Genomic DNA, 21,862 nt, shown 5'->3' on the forward strand with positions numbered 1-21,862 from the left:
AGGTAATATTTAGAGCATTAATAGGTAAGTAGGTTGTGGGAACACTAGGTTTGGGAATAATTCAATTTTATTTTTGCAAATATATATATACTCTCATGAATATATGAATATATTCTCGTGTGAATATATTCTTGTGAATGGCTTAAAAGGTATGTGTACATATATACTCAGTTTATTATTAGTAGTAGTAGTATTATTTTGAGATGGAGTCTCGTTCTGTCACCCAGGCTGGAGTGCAGTGGTGTGATTGCGACTCACTGCAACCCCCACCTCCCGGGTTCAAACAATTTTACTGCCTCAGCCTCCTGAGTACCTGGGATTACAGTCACGTGCCACCACGCCCAGCTAATTTTTGTATTTTTAGTAGAGACACAAGGTTTTGCCATGTTGACCAAGCTGGTCTCGAACTCCTGACCTCAGGTGATCCACCCAGCTTGGCCTCCTGAAGTGCTGGGATTACAGGCGTGAGCCACTGTGCCAGGCCCTATACACAGTTTATATGTACACACATGTACATCTGAAAGCACAGGTGAAAAATGCTTGTTTACTGTTAGAAATTATTTTTTTACACCTTTTAGGAATATGGACTTGAAATGTTGTCTGTTGTAAACTGATTCTATTGAAGAATTTTAACTGTTTTGTATATTCTTAATTTTAGCCACTACTCCATGGTTTGAGTCTTACAGAGAAACCTTTCTTCAGTCAATGCCAGCATCGGATCATGAATTTCTGAACCACTATTTAGCATGTATCCTTTGACATTTATGTTCTCCTAAAATCAAATGTTTGGAAATTATTAATCTCAGAAATAGTTAATGAAGGGAAAATTGTTGAAGATATAGAGAATAAATTATTTTTTATTGATTGACGATGCATGGAGTCTTTGTTATTTTGTTAAATGGCCTCCTAGATATAGGACTGCTGTAACAATTTTTTAACCAATTTAGTTTTTGGTTGTAAAATAAGACTACAGAGGGCTTGCTTATTTTTCTTTAGCCCCCTAGCTTGAATATTTCATGCTTAATAAGTTTTTTAGCTATTTGAGAAAGAAAATGTAAACAATGTTAACTGCTTTCACTGATTGCTTCAGAATTGACTGCTTATCCTAAGACTCATGAAAAATAATTTTGGATATTTTTAGTAATTTTTTGATGGGTATTCTTTTTTGATGATTGTGGCTTAGTTTTCTTAATGTGGTTATTGACGAAAGTTAAGAGGTAGGATGAAATTTGTAACTGCAGTGAGATAGAATGGAGAGAAGCAAGATGCAGCAGAATTCATTCTGCTGAAGCCGTACGGTTGTCCATTTTTATTTTTATGAGTTTCCTTATTATGTATATAAAGGCCTAAAAAACTGTCAACAAAAACATCTGTTAGAATTATCTGGAGTATTGAATTATTTGGAGGGTTGGAGAAATTATTTTGTGCTTGCAGTGAAAACCTATGAAATTGGATTACCTGAGAAAATATCGCTGGGAGCGGTGGCTCATGCCTAAAATCCGAGCACTTTGGGAGGCCGAGGTGGGCTGATTACCTTAGGTCAGGAGTTCAAGACCAGCCTGGCCAACATGGTGAAACCCTGTCTTTACTAAAAATACAAAAAATTAGCTGGGTGCAGTGGCTCGCACCTGTAATCCCAGCTACTCTGGATGCTGAGGCAGGAGAATCGCTTCAACCTGGGAGGCGGAGGTTGTGGTGAGTCGAGATCGTGCCACTAGCACTGCAGCCTGGGCTACAGAGCGAGACTTTGTCTCAAAAAAAAAAAAAAAAACTCCTTAAAGTTTATCTCTATAGGACAATATTTATCATTGAGTAATAAGCGATAATTACCTTAATAATATGGTTTACAAGGTATGTTGGTAGCGTCATCTAGTGAAGCTGAACCTGTGGAACAGTTTTCAAAGTTGTCACAAGAACAGCATCGAATTCAGCACAACAGTGATTATTCCTACCCCAAGTGGTTTATACCAAATACACTTAAATATTATGTACTTTTACATGATGTAAGTGCAGGAAATGAACAAAGGTAAGTTTTTTTTTAAATGAAAAATTTTTTCCAGTTAAATGATTTTACATTAATTTGGAGATAGCTTGTTTACGTTTTGGATTTATTTTTGATACAAGAATGTAAAAGTTTAATGTGAATTTTATTAATAAAGCATTTAACTTTGTTTTATCCTGGCATTATATTCAACAGCCAGGTTTTTTTTATGTTAGGTTTCTATTTTTTTTTTTTTTTTTGAGACAGGGTCTTGCCCTATCACCCAGGCTGGAGTGTAGTGGCATGATCTCGGCTCACTGCAACCTCCGCCTCCCGGGTTCAAGCAATTCTCCTGCCTCAGCCTCCTGAGTAGCTGGAATTACAGGCGCCCGCCACCACGCCGAGCTAATTTTTGTATTTTCAGTACAGATGGGGTTTCACTATGTTGTCCAGGCTAGTCTTGAACTCTTGACCCCAGGTGATCCGCCCACCTCAGCCTCCCAAAGTGCTGGGATTACAGGCGTGAGCCACTGCGCCTGGCCCCCCCTACCTTTTTTTTTTGATAGGGTTTCACTCTGTCACCTGGGCTGGAGTACGGTGGCACGATCTTGACTCACTGCAGCCTCTGTGCTTCCTGAGTTCTAGCAATTCTCCTGCCTCAGCCTCCCGGGTAGCTGGGATTACAGGCACATGCCACCATGGCTAATTTTTGAATTTTTAGTAGAGATGTTGTTTCACCATGTAGGCCAGGCTGCTCTGGAACTCCTGACTTCAGGTGATCTGCCCGCCTTGGCCTCCCAAAGTGGAAGGATTACAGGGATGAGCCACCGCACCTGGCCTTATGTTAGATTTCATATGCTTACCCACACTTTCTTTTTAATGTATAATTCTTACAGTCTGTACAGAAACACTTGTCATTTCACAACTGTAGATCTTAGCTGTTATTTCTGGTTTTATATAAAATTATTTATCTTTCTTTGTTCTTTTCTGCTTCCCAGTTTTCCACTTTTCACTTCCTGACTTGCTTATAGGCACTTTTTCACAGTCCACTTTCTTGTGACTTCATATTTACAGCCTTGATATTTTTCATAGTCTTAGAAATATTCAGATATTTTTAAATGTTTCCTTTAATATTCATTATTTGTTGTTTGCAGTATTGTATTCGGGATATGTGAATAGATTGTCTTTAAAAATAAAATAAATTCTTGAAAAATAAGGTAAACACAGTAATTTTACTTGTATGGCTTTGGAGCTTATTTTGGCTTTTGGTTCAAGGTGTGGAGCAGATTAATGTTTTGTCTGAAACTATTCTGATGCCTTAGTGCCACTGAGGAAATGTAGTGTAATAATTATTACCTGCCCTTGTTCTGAGCATGGACCACCATCTTTTTATTAAATTTTCCTCTGTAGAGCCAAATAATTACTCTGAAGATTTCTAATCTTTAGGATATTTTGAAATGTCTGTAACATGTTGGATAAGGTGTACTACTATATTAATAGAAAAAATTTGAAATGACTATTAGAATTAGTTTATGTCAGGTGAATTTGGAGTGTGTCTTCCATATTGAACGGTTGTAACTAGGATATTTGAGGTAATTCAAGTATCAGATGAATGGTTCTTAGATTTAGCAGTATCATTAGTAATGTAAGCAGGAGTTTGCTTTATTGTCCTTGAGTGTGTGTACACACACACACATCTGTATTTATACAAATTTTCTATGACTATTTTACTTATCCAGCCATAATTTTTTAGTGCTAGGCTTGTTGCTTACATAGTATTAGTATTTGCATTTGAATGTGCTTTAAAGTTTTCCAGGTTTTTTTTTTTTTCTTGTTTTTCCTCCTTTTTTTTTTGAAATGGGAGTCTCACTTTGTTGCCTAGGCTAGAGTGCAGTGCCTGGGCTCAAGCAGTCTTCCCACCTCAGCCTCTTGGGCAGCTGGGACCACAGGTGTGTGCCACCATTCCTGGTTAATTTTATTTTTGGTAGAGATGGGGTTTCCCTGTGTTGCCTAGGATGGTCTCTAACTCCTGACTTGAAGTGATCTTCCCACCTTGGCCTTCCAAAGTGCTGGGATTATGGGCGTGAGCCAGCCACCACGCCAGGTCAAAACACTTGTTTTGTTTGCTGTAGTTCCCGCTCAATCTAGTTTGACCACCAGAGCTCTCTCTTTGAATAACATAGAGGAGTTTATCTTGCAGAATTTTATTCCATGGAACATACTTTGGTAACTGCTTTAAGGTGGTATCTAAGCTAGCTAAATTTCAATTGCGATCATGATTTTTGTTTTAGCTTTTAGGTTATTCTGTCCTAATTTTCTGTTCTGCCTTTTTTGGGGATTATTTTAATGTTATTTTTGTACTACTTTAGTATCTGTTATTGCCTACGGCCTACTCCTCTTTTACTTCAGATTTTTTTCCATTTTCTGTTTTAGAGCTGAATCAATTTATGAAGAAATGAAACAGAAATATGGAACTCAGGGTTGCTATTTACTTAAAATTAATTCTCGAACGTCTAATCGAGCATCAGATGAACAGATACCAGATCCTTGGAGTCAGTATCTCCAGAAAAATAGTATTCAAAACCAGGTATATGTAAAAAATAAAATAAAATGAAGCAAACCACAAAAACTATACTTCAGTTTTTACATTTTGGTTTAACTAGTATAATTATTAATTATGTGGAATCTGGTCAGTTTTGATCTGTCAGAGGTGAGCTCTTAGATCAGTGGTTTAAAACTGTTTTTAACAAACTACAGTAATCCCTTATGTGCACTCTTTTCAGGTGTGTAATATCAGTGTGAATTGATCTTTTTTTTTTTTTTTTTGAGACAGTGTCTTGTTCTGTCGCCCAGGCTAGAGTGCAGTGGTGTGATCTCAGCTCACTGCAACCTCCGCCTCCCAGGTTTAAGTGATTCCCCTGCCTCAGCCTCCCAAGTAGATGAGATTTACAGGCACATGCCACCATTCCAGCCAAATTTTGTATTTTTAGTAGAGGTGAGGTTTCACTATATTGCAGGTTTAAGTGATTCCCCTGCCTCAGCCTCCCAAGTAGATGAGATTTACAGGCACATGCCACCATTCCAGGCAAATTTTTGTAGTTTTAGTAGAGGTGAGGTTTCACTATATTGGCCAGGCTGGTCTCGAACTTCTGACCTCAAGTGATCTGCCCGCCTTAACTTCCCAAAGTGTTAGGATTACTGGTGTGAGCCACCGCGCCTGGCCTGATCTCTTTCTTAAAAGATGAAAAGTGAATTACACATTAAGAATTGAATTAGATAGGCTAGACATGCAGAATAGAATTTTTGACTTGTCCGTTTAATTCATTATGAATGCCTACAGTCAATTCTTTATTATCTACATGCTCTGGGGTTGCTCCCCATATTTTCTTTTCTTTTTCTTTTTCTTTTTTTTTGAAACAGAGTCTCACTCTGTCACCAAGGCTGGAGTGCAGTGGCGTGCTCTCAGCTCACTGCAACCTCCACCTCCTGGGTTCAAGTGATTCTCCTGTCTCAGCCTCCTGAGTAAATGGGATTATAGGCATCCACCACCCACCACCATTTTTTTTTTTTTTTGGAGATAGAGTCTCGTTCTGTTGGCCAGGCTGGGGTGCAATGGTGCGATCTTGGCTCACTGCAACCCTCTACCTCCCAGGTTCAAGCAGTTCTCCTCTTTCAGCCTCCCAAGTAGCTGGCACTTCAGGTGCACACCACTACGCCCAGCTAATTTTTGTATTTTTAGTACAGAGAGGGTTTCACCATATTCGTCAGGGTGGTCTCGAACTCTTGACCTCAGGTGATCTGCCTGCCTTGGCCTCCAAAATTGCTAGGATTATAGGCATGAACCATCCTGCCCAGCCTCCTTCCTACCTTTTCAACATGCTTTTATAGCCACCTTCGGGAACTCATACATTTTAGGTGGATGGGCATTTCCCTCCAACTTTCCCTTGATTTCCCTTCTTTCTGTACTCTCAGGAGTTACTGTTTCTTAATTACTCCTTTCTTAACCTCGAGTTCTGGAACAAGATTGATTGTCCTGTTGACTTAAGTTGATTTGATGTTTTGTCAGACTTCTAAGGTATAATGCCACTTGGTAGTGGTCAGATGCCAAGTTCATATGCTTAGTTCAGATGATCAAGAGTCACTGTTCCTGTTTTTTGTTTAGGAGAATTTTTTTTTTTTTTTTTGAGACAGGGTCTCACTCTGTCTCCCAGGCCTTGGCCTCCCAAAGTGCTGGGATTACAGATGTGAGCCACCATGCCAGCCTAGAAGAAATTCTTTTTTTTTTTTTTGAGACAGCGTCTTACTCTGTTGCCCAGGCCAGAGTACAGTGGCACAATCTCGGCTCACTGCAACCTCTGCCTCCGGGATTGGAATGATTCTCATGCCTCAGCTTCCCGAGTAGCTGGGATTATAGGCACCCGCCACCACGCCTGGCTAATTTTTGTATTTTTAGTAGAGGTAGGATTCACCATGTTGTCCAGACTAGTCTCGAACTCCTGACCTCAAGTGATCCCTTGCCTTGGCCTCCCGAAGTGCTGTGGCTACAGGTATGAGCCACCATACCTGGCCAGAATTTTTTTTTGGAGATGGAGTCTCACTCTGTCGCCCAGGCTGGAATGCAGTGGCGAGATCTCAACTCACTGCACCCTCTACCTCCTGGGTTAAAGCGATTCATTTTTAGTGGGGACGGGGTTTCAATCTGTTGACTAGGCTGGTCTTGAACTCCTGACCTCAAGTGATCTGCATGCCTCAGCCTCCCAAAGTGTTGTTATTACAGGCGTGAGCCACAGCGCCTGGCCCAGAAATTCTTAAGTAAATGGAAAATATATTTATATTGTTCAATTAAACTGTATTATGCACTCTGTGTGTGCCATTTAAAAATCAATTATAAAGCTTATGTAATTTTCAATCTTCTAAGATAAGTATTGTTTAATCTGTCTATTTGCCTTATTTTTCTGTCTCATAAATGGAATCTTTAAATCTAGATGCAGTGCTATTCTGGTATTTTACTGACTTTAGAATTGATTACTGACGTTCTTTAAGATAATGCTGGGGAAAAGTCTCTGAGCAAAGAAGTACCAGTTGGATGTGAAGGAACTTTATTTTTAAAAATGGTCTTTTAGGGCCATTCTAAGAATAAGAACAGTACTGAAAAAAATTAACTTTAGAGTTCATTCACCTAAGGTTGTGAAGGGGAACATAAAGAAGATTGTCCAGTATGAGAACTTTTCACAGAAGGCAGAAATATCAGAAATCTATGCCTTAGAATCCTAGAGGCTCAAAGTTGGAGAATAGTTTGGAGGTTTTACATCCAATGCTTGATCTAATGCTTTAATTTTTTTTTTTTTTTTTTGAGACGGAGTCTCGCGCTGTGTCACCCAGGCTGGAGTGCAGTGGCGCGATCTCAGCTCACTGCAAGCCCCGCCTCCCAGGTTCACGCCATTCTCCTGCCTCAGCCTCCGAGTAGCTGGGACTACAGGCGCCCGCCACCACGCCCGGCTAGTTTTTTGTATTTTTAGTGGAGACGGGGTTTCACCATGTTAGCCAGGATGGTCTTGATCTCCTGACCTTGTGATCCACCCACCTCGGCCTCCCAAAGTGCTGGGATTACAGGCTTGAGCCACCGCGCCCGGCCACTTTAATTTTTTTTAAACTTGCGAATGACTGCATCTGTTGACAGTACTCACTGTATTTTTATTAAGTGACCTATTTCAGGTCTGATCACCCAAAAATTCTCTTATTTTGCTTGAGGATCAACCATAAATTCTTGACCTTTGCTTGTACGCTTGATCCTTTGGGGGTGACTATGTCAGTTTTCTGTTAAGACAACTTTCAAAATATAGAAGGATAATTCTCATGTCTTCTTTTGTATTTTTCCAGTCTAAATATGCCTAGTTTCTGCAACTCTTTCTCAAGGAGTGGCTTCAGACTTTTTTGTCCTGGTCACTTTCTTCTTAAGTTCCAGTTTATGTAAATTCCCTCAAAGCGTGACACTCAGAATAATATATCATATTTACTGGTCTTGTAGAGTTGTCTGGGTATTTCTAGTTTAAGTGTTTTTTTGTTAACTGAGAAACTAGTTTCTTTGCACAAATAAACATTGCATTAGATATTTTTCTTTTTTTTTTTTTTTTTTTTTTTTTTTTTGAGATGGAGTCTCGCTCTGTCGCCCAGGCTGGAGTGCAGTGGCATGATCTCGACTCACTGCAAGCTCCGCCTCCCGGGTTCATGCCATTCTCCTGCCTCAGCCTCCTGAGTAGCTGGGACTACAGGCGCCCGCCACCGCGCCCGGCCTAGATATTTTTCTAAAACACTTCAATATATTCAGAATTCACTCCAACCTGCTTAAACTGTGACCCAAAAAATTTCATACCTGTGCCTCTCTTCTTTCCCTGTCTGACTCTAGTAGTCCATCTCTCTTGCCATTATTCCTTACTTAAGATGCATAAGCATATGTATGTGCTTGTATGACACTCGTGTGTATACATATCATATATAAGTAGATATCCTGAGAGATAATTTGAATTAAGAAGAATTAGGATAGTAGCTTGAATGTGCAAGGGGATTTAAGAATATACTAGGTGTGAGTTGGAGTGATAGAATAAGATCTGTGGAAGAAGTTATGAATTTGGAGAAAGTGCTCACTGTAGCAAATAAATGAGGCCAACAGCAGAGTAACTATAGTTGTTGATGGATTTGATAGTATATTAAATATGATTAAGTATAACTGCTAATGCTTTTTAAATTTTATTTTGATAGGAATCATATGAAGATGGCCCTTGTACTATGACTTCAAATAAGAATTCTGATAATAACTTGCTTTCATTGGATGGATTAGATAACGAAGTCAAAGGTCTTAATATATTTTCTCTAAGTTTCTCTTTTGATTGAAAATATGCACTGTTGTCAGATCATGCTAACCTTTATAGATAAAAGATGGGGGAGATTTTCATAATACAGAAAGATATTGGGCAGGTTGGTTTTTCTTCTGAAGATTTTACTGAGCCACTTGAGTTTTGATTGTTTTTGACACTTAAAAATTTATTTTATATGAATAGTGTATAGATTTCTTTTAAAACATTTTGAAGCAAGGGAAGATGTGACGTACAGCATTAATTTTTTAAAAATTTACATGATTTTGAGAGCTTTATTTCTGATTTTAAATTATGGTTTTCATAATGATAACTAAAATTTTTTTTTGTTATATTTTTCTTATGGCTTAGTTGTGCCATTTAAAAGTCATTCTTTATAATATTTAAAATAAAGTATTTTTCTTCATTTCCTGGTGTATACGAATTTTCGAATTTCTAGTACAGGTACCAAAACAAATATTAACTCAAGCTCTTTAATTTTGGGGCTGCAGGATGTTACTGCTGTTTTATCTTACACATTTATGTATACAGAAAGAAAGGATTTTAACATTCTGCTTTTTTTTTCTTCTTCTTTAGCAGTATGATAGTATTATCACTATTTTCTGTTGCATTGTGAGAGTAAAAGATGTATCTCTTTTTCAGTAGATGGCTTACCAAATAACTTTAGAGCTCACCCACTTCAGTTGGACCAATCCAGTGACCCTTCTAACAGTATTGATGGCCCAGATCATGTAAGATCTGCTTCATCGTTACATGAAACAAAGAAAGGAAATATTGGAATAATTCATGGTGCATGTTTAACACTTACTGATCATGATAGAATTCGACAGTTTATACAAGAGTTCACATTTCGGGGCCTTTTGCCACATATAGAGAAAACAATTAGGCAATTAAACGATCAGGTAAGGTTTCATTTTTTGGATTAGTATTTTTAAAATTTAAGTAAATAGTAAATTTAAGAATTAATAAATGTATTTGAAGTTTTGTTTTCGTTTTAAGATAGGCCAATATTAAGACTTCTCAAAATTACTTCATTGTGGTGAAATTCTGTTCAACTGTGGAAGAGGCTGATTCATTTTCACTAGGATTTTGCCAGCATATTAGACAGTTTTCTTTAAATCAGCTTTGTTAAAATGAACATTTGCTATTAAAGCTTTTTAGTTAAAATTTTTTTTATGTAAAAGAAAAATACTAAATTATATTTGTCAACATATTTAATCTCTTTTTTAAAGCTAATATCAAGAAAAGGTTTGAGTCGATCTCTATTTTCTGCAACTAAAAAATGGTTTAGTGGCAGTAAAGTTCCAGAAAAGAGCATTAATGAGCTGAAAAATACATCTGGCTTGCTGTGAGTAAAGTGTTGTTTTTGTTTTTCCTCTGTTTACCTCTGACTAGTATTTGATTGTATGATATCCTGCAGAAGATAACTATCTCTTTGATTTCTTAGTTTCTTATTGGTGAAAATTCAGGTAGATAAGAAGAGTGACTCTTAAGTAAATCATATTAATTTTTTAAAAACTAAGTACTTGGACATCTAAAAACAAATGGGAAGGTCACTTTACTTTTGGTCTGTTTCATTATTTGTAAAACAATGAAGTTAGACTAGTTATCATTAGTAACTGTTCTATATCTAAAATGTAATGACTTGATGATTCTAAGACAAGGGACACATTTAATAAATTTTGCTTTACACAAAAAACCATTTTAAGGGAAAAATATAATTAATACATTTTGGATTTTAATCTTTCTCCTGGTTGTATATAAATGTGAGTTACTTGGAATTAACCATTTACTTCATTATTCGACCATGGAGAAAATGTTTGCCTGCCTTTGAGACATTCTCAGGGCTATAAATAATAAAACAAGGAACTTTCTGTTTCCAGATATTTTTGAGAACTGACACTCTTGTTGGAGGTAGAATTTCTTTAAAATAGCATTAGTTTTTCTCATGTTCTAGAAGAACATGGCAGCTTGTTAGTATATTTTATAGTGGTTTAGGGGGTAATAAATTATGCATTATTTTCTTTTGTATTTACAGGTATCCCCCAGAAGCACCAGAACTTCAAATCAGGAAAATGGCTGACTTATGTTTTTTGGTGCAGCATTATGATTTGGCTTACAGTTGCTATCATACTGCAAAGAAAGATTTTCTTAATGATCAAGCAATGCTTTATGCAGCTGGTGCCTTGGTTGGTATTCTGTGGTATTATAATTCCTTAATTCTGCTACCATAAATGCTTTAGAAATTTCTCTTGGTGGCAAACAGAATCCTTAGGGATAAAGTTGTACTCCAAGAACACATAGTGCTTTATAGATTGTGAATTCCTTAATGCTGAATTGATGGATTTCCCTCAGACTAGTTCATTAGCTGGGTATGGTGGCACTTTCCTGTAGTCCCAGCTACTTGGGAGGCTGAGGCAGTAGAATTGCTTGAGCCCAAGAGTTTGAGACCAGCCTGAGCAACATAGTAAGATTGCATCTTTAAAAATAAATTGAAAAAACTTGTTTCTTAAAAACAAAACCCAAAAAACTAGGTAATTAAAAGATGGTCATATATCAGGGTTTCTTTCTTAATTAGTACTTTCTAACTTTTTCATCAGCTTTCAGAATTGAATTTCATTTTCTAATATATTCAAAATACAAAAATTTTTTTAGAAGTTTTTTTAAACCATGACATTTTTAAGTTGCTTGATGTATGACTTCATTATTAGTCAAGAACATGTACTTTAGGTGTGAGACACTCTCTCATCTTAGGCAAGTTATTGAATGTCTCTAAGCCACAGTTTTCTCACCTGTAAAATATGTGAATCCTAATGGTATAGGATCAGATAAGGTATAAGGCATGCACTTAGCATAATGCCTTATATGTAATAACCTGTCAATAAGTATTGGTGGTGTTAGGTTTGTAATTGATTACAAAGCCAGGTATTTCAGAAGAATTTTCTATACTTGTTGCCTAAAACCTTTTAATGTTTTTGAAAAGTTACCACAAATATATGTGTTATCTGCTTTATGTGTTCAGAAAAGAGTAAAATTAGCACTGTTAGTTTCTATTTAATCTTTTAAAAAACGTAAGCTTATAAACAAAAGTGAAGAAAAAAATGTGTAAGAATAATTCATTGGTAATTGTGTAGATACCTTTTTTTAACTAGAAAATATTCACAAGTTGACAGATACTTATTTAATTAACTGGCATTTGTTTTGCATTTATTTTAATACTGTGCATATATAAAATTAGTAACTTAAAAATGGAAGCCAGAATAGCAAAATTATATTACTGTTGCTTTTTGGTTCTCTAATTTTTTTAATGAAAAAAGTCAGCCCACTTTTTTTTTTTTTTTTTCTGGAGACAGAATTTTGGCTCACTGCAACCTCCACCTCCAGGATTCAAGCGATTCTTGTGCTTAAGTCTCCTGAGGAGCTGGGATTATAGGCACACCCCACCATGCCCGGCTAATTATTTTTGTGTGTGTGTGTTTTTAGTATAGACGGGGTTTCGCTGTGTTGCCCAGGCTGGTCTCGAATTCCTGACCTCAGGCAATGTACTGTGCCTGGCCAACCCAGTTTTTAAAAACCTTTCATAGAAATGGAAAATATGCTATGTTCATGAGAAGCGTTTGAAAACACAAGTGAATCTTCCTTGGCTAAATATTCTCTGATTGCTCATTATAGTCATCATAGGAAATCACAAATACTTCATGTTATTATTAATACCTTATAACCTAGGTATGCATTTGTAATGACAAAATTTTATTTAATGTATCTGCAAGTAGAATGTTTGATAAAAACTACATTTAAGCCATTCAACTGGAAGTATTAGTAGCTGTTTGAGAGAAAATAATATAGCACTGGAAAATAAAGGCATATTTGCTCTTACATATTTGTGCACCTGAAAATCATTGTAGCCTTTAAAAGCTACCCTAAAAATAATAGGCTTCTGAGAAAAGTTGGGATACTCTTCTTGAAACCTATTCATCTTTGTAACCAGAGCACAAACAAAAACTTTAAACGGTACCTTGGAAGATTACCTAAATAATCTAGATAGGCAGCTTAGCATGGCTGAGGATACCTCAGGGAATATAAAAAATAAATTTTTTATAGGGATGGGGGTGAGCAAGAAGAGTTCCTAACCAGGGGAGCTGCCATGAAGCCGATCATAGAAGAAAGTACAGCCTGCCCTGAGCCCAGAGCTGTGAAAGGCTGGTAGTGTGCTTCTCTGGAGACAGAGTCCATACGCACCAAAGTGTAGGCATTCGTTTTTAGCAGCTTGAAAGAGAGCCTTTCTGTGCAGCAGCTGAGCTCAGGGCTTTTTCCTTTCGTTCTGAAGGATATAAGTTTATAATACTGCTATTTTTCATTCCCTTGCCTAAGAAAAATTATGTATGAATAAATAAAAATTTAATTTGAACTGATACCACTTCCCTTGCCATTCACATGTTAACTAATTGAAAAGATCAAAATGTGTTGTAGTAGAATAGACTAGATCGTATGCCTTTTTAGATGAAAATTGTAGAAGATATGTAGTCATTGTAACTACAAAGGCAAAATAAATATCACAGCAAAACCAGTAATAGGAATTCTTGAAGACTTTTTTTTTTTTTGAGACGGAGTCTCACTCTGTTGCCCAGTCTGGAGTGCGGTGGCCTGATCTCAGCTCTCTGCATCCTCCACCTCCTGTGTTCAAGCGAACCTCCTGCCTCAGCCTCCCAAGTGGCTGGGATTACAAGCATGTGCCACCACACCCAGCTAATTTTTGTATTTGTAGTAGAGATGGGGTTTCACCAAGTTCGCCAGACTGATCTCGAACTCCTGACCTCAAGGGATCTGCCTGCCTTGGCCTCCCAAAGTGCTAGGATTACAGGCGTGATCCACTGGACCCGGCCAAGAAAGCATGTTTTAGAGCTGTACGGTATTTTGTCACATGGATATTATGTATTTTTATTTAGCTCCTTCAATGAATTTTAGAGCAGATACTGCTGAGTGCTGAGGATGCAGAGGCATTCTGAAATAGATATGGTTCATATTGTCATTCAGGGAACTATCAGGTTAAAGGTTTTAATCATATTTCAGTTCCCAAATCATTATTTGTTTTTTCTTCTATTTTAAAAAATGTGGGCCGGGCGCGGTGGCTCAAGCCTGTAATCCCAGCACTTTGGGAGGCCGAGACGGGCGGATCATGAGGTCAGGAGATCGAGACCATCCTGGCTAACAAGGTGAAACCCCGTCTCTACTAAAAATACAAAAAATTAGCCGGGCGTGGTGGCAGGCGCCTGTAGTCCCAGCTACTCGGGAGGCTGAGGCAGGAGAATGGCGTGAACCCGGGAGCTGGAGCTTGCAGTGAGCTGAGATCGCGCCACTGCACTCCAGCCTGGGCCACAGACCAGACTCGGTCTCAAAAAAAAAAAAAAAATGTGGCAGAGAAGTACATTTGTTTGTCTTAAAAGTGAATTATGGCTTTCCCGTCCTGCTATTCTCCTGTCTCGGCCTCCCGAGTAGCTGGCATTACAGGCATGCACCACTACACCTGGCTAATTTTGTATTTTTAGTAGAGACAGGGTTTCTCCATGTTGGTCAGGCTGGTCTCGAACTCCAGACTTCAGGTGATCTGCCTGCCTCAGTCTCTCTCAAAGTGTTGGGATTACAGGCGTGAGCCATTTTCATTAAAACTTAGGTGATTTTTTTTTTTTGGAGGCAAGTCTTGCTCTGTTGCCCACGCTGGAGTACAGTGGTGTGATCACAGCTTATGTAGCCTCAACCTCCTGGGCTCAACTGATCCTCCCACCTCAGCCCCTCACAGTAGCTGGGACTACAGGCGTGCACCACCACGTCTGGCTAATTTTTGTATTTTTTGTAGAGATGGCATTTTGCCATGTTGCCCAGGATTGTTTTGAACTCCTGAGCTCAAGCATTCTCCCTGCCTTGGCCTTCCAACGTGCTGGGGTTACAAGCATGTGGCACCGTGCTAAATCTTCATTTCTAAATCCTTTGACCACCATTGTATATTATTTGAATTATTAACTAAAGTCCTAGGCATTGCCAATAGAATGAGGTTTTTTTGTTTGTTTGTTTGTTTGTTTGATCTAGATCTCAGTATGTTGCCCAGGCTGGTCTTGAATTCCTGGGCTGAAGCAATCCTCCTGCCTCAGCCTGCCAAAGTGCTGGGATTACATGTGTGAGCCACTGAACCCATCCAGAATGAAGTTTTAAAATGAAATATGACCTAGGAAATTGACAGTAATAATAGGTTTAAGAAAAATGGTCTTTGCACCATCTATATGATAGTGGATATAAACTAGAGTTTGTAATTGGCAGAATATATTGATAAGGCAAGCTGTTGTGAGCTCTGATTTTATATTGTTACCAATAAATTGGAAAGAGATGTACTTTATTTTTTCTCTTTGTGATCCATCATTGGTCTGTTCTCTACTTATTGAAGGTTAGGGAAGAACAGGGAGGAGGGTGTTAGTAGAAATCTTAAACTAGGCTAATTTGATAGTATATATACACCATAGTTTTTTTTGAAAATCTCATTTAAATATTGAATGGAAGACTTCGGATATTGACTAGAGAATTTTAAGATTGAAAGCTTATATAAATGTATTACTTATATTACTATAGTAGATAATTCTTTTGAAAGTACAACACTAAATCACTCTTGTCATAGCCTCTGCTCCTTTTCCACTAGCAAATATTTGGAAATTCATTCTTGGAGCATTTTGGGTCAAAGCTTCTCTCTGGGTGGAAAATTGTTTCCACTTCCAGTGTCACAGGGAAAACACACACACACACACACACACACACACACTCAAAAAGCAGGACACTGGAGAGGAATAGGGGCTATTTTCAAACAGAAAACCCAGCAAACAGGTTAGAGGAGCACAGTCCCAACTGCAAAGTGGAGACTGACTCCCCCATCTCCAGTGGCAACCTAACATGCTGGTTATGTTGGGCCTGGCCAACCTTTTTTCCCTTTTGTGTCTATAACAAATGATACCACAACCATAACTGTGTTATATCTCAGCATATCAGAGGCCCATGGAGTAAAAATAAACAAAAAGACCTTTCAAGCTAGTTTGGAAAAATAGATGATTTAGATAAACTGACTATTCAACCTCCCACTTAAAGCTGTTAGGCAGCTATCTGGGAAAACACTGCGGGTAAGATGCTGCTTAACAGAAATAACCTCTTGCTCTGACCAGCATAGGGTCAGCATATTTTTTGTTGTTGTTGTTTGTTTCTTGAGACCAAATCTTACTCTGTCACCCAGGCCAGTGTGCAGTGGCACTATCTCGGCTCAATACAACCTCTGCTTCCCAGGTTCAAGCGATTCTCCTGCCTCAGCCTCCCGAGTAGCTGGGATTACAGGTGCCTGCCACCACTCCTGGCTGTTGAGGGTGTTCAGGAATTTTTGTATTTTTATTAGAGACAGTGTTTCACCATGTTGGCCAGGCTGGTCTCGAACTCCTGACGTCAAGTGATCCATCCGCCTCAGCCTCCCAAAGTGCTGGGATCATAGGCGTGCGTCACTGCACCTGGCCAGTTTAGCATATTTTTGATGGGAAGAGATAACTGTCAAATACTACAATGATAAACAGGGGAAACATAAGTAGCTCTAGAAAACAGAAGATTAAAAAATCTGGACAAAATAAAGAAAAGTGATAGACAACACACCTAACCACTAGGCCTGACATAACATTCACTCATAAGCACATTGTGTATACATGCACTCACTCACACTGCTACACACAACATTCAGGTAGACACCCAAAGGAGGACAAATCCAAATGTCTGCTCTCTTTGGAATTTCCATGGCAAATCTGAGTCTAGGCAAAAGTAAAGACCTCCCTGGGGTCTAAACAATCTTAGGAAGCAGTCTTTGCTCCGCATGTAGCCAGTGGTGCCCTTATATTTGCCTGAGCCTTTTGTAATTGTCTGAACACCAGAATTCATTCTTTATATTCCTGCAGTTTAACTGCTAAATCTTATCCAATCTAACTTTGCCTGTAATGGAAGCATCTCCCTTTTGGTCTCTGTATTCCTCATGTTCTTTCAGGAAAAACACATCCCCAGACAGTGGTCATTAGAGGGTGTTCAGGAGTTGGAAAGTGTAGGAAGAGAGTAATATAAATACTATAAGGAAATGCCTGTTACTGTCATGATTTCTCTGAGACCAGGTGGCTAAGGAGCCCGTAGTCTTTAAGGATATGTTTTAGAGGCCTTAACTGAAGGTACTGCAGTCTTGCTCACAAGAGCTAAGACATTACTACGTGGAGGTTTCTATAGGACTCTTACTCATTACTTATTTGAATTCTAGGTACTCTTTTGATCTCTCTGACTTCAGTCTTTCCAGAGTCAGATCACCCATCTTCTCTGATGAGTGACTGGGCTGTAAATGTGTTTTTCAAATCTGCGTTAGGCTATAAAGTTTATACATGTGTATCCAGTTAAAAAAAAAAAAAAAAGCAAATTTCATGCCAACGTTTAGTTTCCTATCTAAACTGTAAGACTGTTTCTTCTTTTGAAATATGTAAACTATATCTTTTATTTTAGGAAATGGCAGCAGTGTCCGCTTTTCTTCAACCAGGAGCACCTAGGCCATATCCTGCTCATTACATGGATACAGCAATTCAGACATACAGGGATATCTGCAAGTAGGTGACTATATAAGATTTATATTGTATCCAGTTAGAGATCAGTTTGTTCTTTTTTTTTTTTTTTTCCCCATTCCTAAACTCCCAAATCAAGTTAATAGAGACAAGTTGAGGTAATTTTTAAAAAATTAATGTTTTATTATACCTTTTTCTTTTCTATTTTGTTTGGATTGGCAGGTAGGAATGTGTTATGTAGAGATTATATGTTACATTGAAGGTAATTTGTATTGTGGGGACATTTCTAACTTTAAAATGCTGTCAAGTTAGGAATTAGTCATTTTGCATTTTCTTTGTTAAATAGGCAAAAAAAAAAATAGTTAAACAATATTGTATTCATAGTGCTTTCTGTTGAACCCTGTAAGAGTGAGAACTCACCACCTATAAGGAGACTATGAACTGGTGCCCAGTGGTCAGGGGAGATTTCATGGGATATTTGATGGGTAGACCTTGAAAGAAAAGTGGTTAGGACTTGATAACTGTGAAGATGTATCAGGAATTGTGATTGGCAGGCATAATGTTTTAGATGTGCATTATTGGCTAAAGAGAAGAAAGCCCTGGCTAGGTTGGAAGGTTTCTGTATAGGGAAAGTACTGGATGATAAATTTGGAAAGGAGATTTGAGATAAATCTGTGTGAGGAACCTTTACTGTCGTGTATTATTTTTATTTTTGTTTTTTTTTTTTTTTTTGAGACAGAGTCTTGCTCTGTCGCCCAGGCTGGAGTGCAGTGGCTGCGATCTTGGCTCACTGTAACCTCTGCCTCCTGGGTTCGAGTGATTTTCCTGCCTCAGCCTTTGGAGTAGCTGGGTTTACAGGAGTGCACCACCATGCCTGGCTACAGTAGAGACAGGGTTTCACCATGTTTGCCAGGCTGGTCTCGAATGCTTGACCTCAAGAGATCCACCCACCTCAGCCTCCCAAAGTGCTGGGATTACAGGCATGAGCCGCCATGCCTAGCCCATGTTTTTTATTTTTTATTTACTTATTTATTTTTTTGAGACGGAATCTCGCACTGTCGCGCAGCTGGAGTGCAATGGTGTGATCTCAGCTCATTGCTACCACCACCTCCTGGGTTCAAGTGATTCTCCTGCCTCAGCCTCCCAAGTAGCTGGAATTATAGGCATCTGCCACCATGCCCAGCTAATTTTTTTGTATTTTTAGTAGAGACGGTGTTTCACTATTTTTTCGGCCAGGCTGATGTCGAATTCCTGACCTCATGATCTGCCCGCCTTGGCCTCCCAAAGTGCTGGGATTACAGGTGTGAGCCACCGCACCACACTCATGTATTATTTTTATTAAGCTGCAGTGAAGACTTACGTAGTAGTAAATGGAAAATTACCAAATATTTGAGTAGGGACTTAACATAATAGAAGTTACTTTTTGGAAAAATTAATACGACTTTTCTGTTGTTTCAGAATAGATGCATTGGAAGACAGATATAGAGGCAGTTTTGATCCCTATAATGTTGAAGTAAAAGTAGTCATCGTAATGGTAACATGGTTAGAACAGAACAGCATCATTAATAAGATAATAATAAACATTTTTTGAGTGTTCAGCATTTGCCATCATGCCGAAGAAATTTATATGCACATTTAGTCTTAACAACAAACCTCTGAAATCGTGCATGTTATTATTATCCTTATTTTACAGATGAAGAAACTGAAGTAATTGACTATATGGGATAAATCGTTTAGGAATCAAACATAAGTGTTAAGATTTAAGGGAATTTATAAAATTTACTGAAGAAAAATCTTTAATAACTGAACCTGTTAAATAAGTAGTTGATAGTATATAGGAGTTAGTCTTTTGTGTTCATCAAAACAATCTTAGGTATTCATAAATACCTAACCTCCAAGGAAGAAAGGTATGATTTGTAGAAAGTTTATGACAAGTCAGTATAATAATTTTTGAATTTTTGAAAGGAGTAAATTGTGTTTCTAAAATAAATACTATTCATTGTTTAGAATGGACTTCCAAAGTAAGTTCAAGTTAGCAAACTTTAGTTATATTAATAATTTTAAAGCCAAGTGATATTTTGATTCTATAAGGATTAGAAAGTAAAAAGAAAAACTTTTGCTGCTGTTTGCCAGCAATAGGATTCCATCTTGTAATTTCATAGTAAGAATGTTTTCATTTGTTTTTATTCTTTTCTAAAATGGATAATCTAATTCTAGATTACTGATATAGTAGTACACAAAATCAACTGATTGTATTTTTTTTTTTTTTTTTTTTTTTTTTTTTTTTGAGACGGAGTCTTGCTCTGTCGCCCAGGCTGGGGTGCAGTGGCCGGATCTCAGCTCACTGCAAGCTCCGCCTCCCAGGTTTACGCCATTCTCCTACCTCAGCCTCCCGAGTAGCTGGGACTACAGGCGCCCGCCAACCCGCCCGGCTAGTTTTTTTGCATTTTTTTAGTAGAGACGGGGTTTCACCGTGTTAGCGAGGATGGTCTCGATCTCCTGACCTTGTGATCCGCCCGTCTCGGCCTCCCAAAGTGCTGGGATTACAGGCTTGAGCCACCGCGCCCGGCCAACTGATTGTATTTTTACAAAAAAAACTAAAATTGGATCAGGAATCAATCAGACAACACTGGTTCTATGCCATCTCTAGCAGAAACATCTTAATGGTACTACCAGGGGGAAAATACCTAAGTATTCCTCAAAGTAGCCAGCAAAATGAAACACAATCAGAATTTGCATAAGGAAAGAGAAAGAAATACGTGTGACATGTTTATATTTTTCTGTTCAAAGCAGACTTTGTTAAATATGTTATGGAACCAGTTCTAGCTTTTTTGCATGCAGGAGATAGGACTTTGCATTATATTCTTACTGCCAAATTACATGATAATGAGAAGTTTTGATGAGTTATGAGAAGTTTTTGAAGATTTTTTAAGAAAGCCTTTTTGGTAGGTGCCAAACAAGGACATAGACTTCTTTTCTGCTTTTTATAGTCAGCCCTGTGTGTCTGCAGATTCGACCAACCACAGATTAAAAATATTTGGGAAAACCCAACAATAAATAATAATGTAAAAATTAAAAATACAAATGAAAAATAAAGTATGACAATGATTTACATAGTATTTACATTATAGTAGGTATTATAAGTAATGTAGAGATTATTTAAATTACACAAGAGGATGTGTATGGGTTAATATGCAAATACTATGCAATTTTATATAAGGAACTGGATAAACCTTGGATTTTAGTATCCTGGAGGGTCCTGGAACCAATTCCCTGCAACTGTCCTCTAAAATTGTAATTGGAATCTTTTGCTGAACACATTTACTTTGATGTGCTAAGGTATTATTGTGCTGATTTTATTTTCTTGTCCTTTTTTCTACAGGAATATGGTGTTGGCAGAAAGATGTGTGTTGCTTAGTGCTGAACTTTTAAAAAGCCAAAGCAAATATTCAGAGGCTGCAGCTCTCCTAATACGGTTGACCAGTGAGGTACTGAAACTGTGTAGTATTTCCTTTAATTAGCGTTGTTCATTTTTTAAAAAGATGTATCTTCTTTCTTGAAAGGGTTTACAAAACATAAAATTAGCCAGGGAAATCACTCTTTGGGAATTTACAACATGGCTATTTTAGTTTTTTGTTGAGTTAATTTTAAATGTAATTTTTTATAAATTAAATTTACATATTTTAAGGCTACATTTCATTATTAACTACAGACGTGTATTGAGCATACATACTCTGTGACTTATTAGGTTTTTGTCCTTTGAATAAGAATATTTAAAACAATGTGCATGTGCGTTGTTCCTAATATAAAATGATATTTTATTTTTTATTTTTCATATTTTGTTATCTGAGTCTGCTAGGGAAATAAAGCTGATTTTAAAAGACTAATCACTAAGGAGTTTTTCATTTTACTTTCAACTAGCATGAACTTTTTAAGAAAATCATCTTAAACATTTAAAAAACCTATATTGTGAATATTTTAAAAGAGAAGAAAGTAATTCATTTATAGTTGTTGAAGATTTTACAACAAACATTATTGAGTTGCATTGACTACAGGCTTGTAAAGAATGGTAGTAATTCCTTTATAAGTATTGTTAATAACATGTTTTTTAGATGACTACTGAAGAATGAAGGAACGAAATCAAACATCTCCTTTGTTTGCTCCTTAAATGTTAAATTATCCTAGGATTTTAGTCCTTGGACCACTGCACTTTTTAACTCTTTACGTTTTGGGGATGATCTTGTCCACAGCCATGCTTTCCACTTTCAAATCTGTCTTTAACCTTGAGCTTTCTTTGAGCTTTAGATTTGTATGGCCAACTGTCCTTAAGATTTATCTACTTGCGGCCAGGCGTGATGGCTCACGCCTGTAATCCTAGCACTCTGGGAGGCTGAAGCGGGCGG

The 21,862-nt window shown here is 37.7% G+C and overlaps 1 protein-coding gene across 4 annotated transcripts in view; it reads left to right on the forward strand.

Moving 5' to 3' along the window:
* The window catches only part of TRAPPC8 (trafficking protein particle complex subunit 8), a 110,331-nt gene that overhangs the window by 20,067 nt on the left and 68,402 nt on the right, over positions 1-21,862 (forward strand). For 2 of the 4 annotated variants that reach the window (XM_050768257.1, XM_050768259.1), the window contains exons 3-11: positions 659-748; positions 1,852-2,026; positions 4,415-4,568; positions 8,741-8,834; positions 9,496-9,755; positions 10,086-10,201; positions 10,892-11,042; positions 17,404-17,504; positions 20,842-20,947. In XM_050768257.1, coding sequence (XP_050624214.1) covers positions 659-748; positions 1,852-2,026; positions 4,415-4,568; positions 8,741-8,834; positions 9,496-9,755; positions 10,086-10,201; positions 10,892-11,042; positions 17,404-17,504; positions 20,842-20,947 — 1,247 coding nt within the window. The remainder of the gene's footprint in view (positions 1-658; positions 749-1,851; positions 2,027-4,414; positions 4,569-8,740; positions 8,835-9,495; positions 9,756-10,085; positions 10,202-10,891; positions 11,043-17,403; positions 17,505-20,841; positions 20,948-21,862) is intronic. The other 2 variants (XM_050768258.1, XM_050768260.1) reach the window with 1 other exon arrangement.

Source organism: Macaca thibetana, chromosome 18 (assembly GCF_024542745.1).
Source record: "Macaca thibetana thibetana isolate TM-01 chromosome 18, ASM2454274v1, whole genome shotgun sequence".
Lineage (NCBI taxonomy): Eukaryota > Metazoa > Chordata > Mammalia > Primates > Cercopithecidae > Macaca > Macaca thibetana.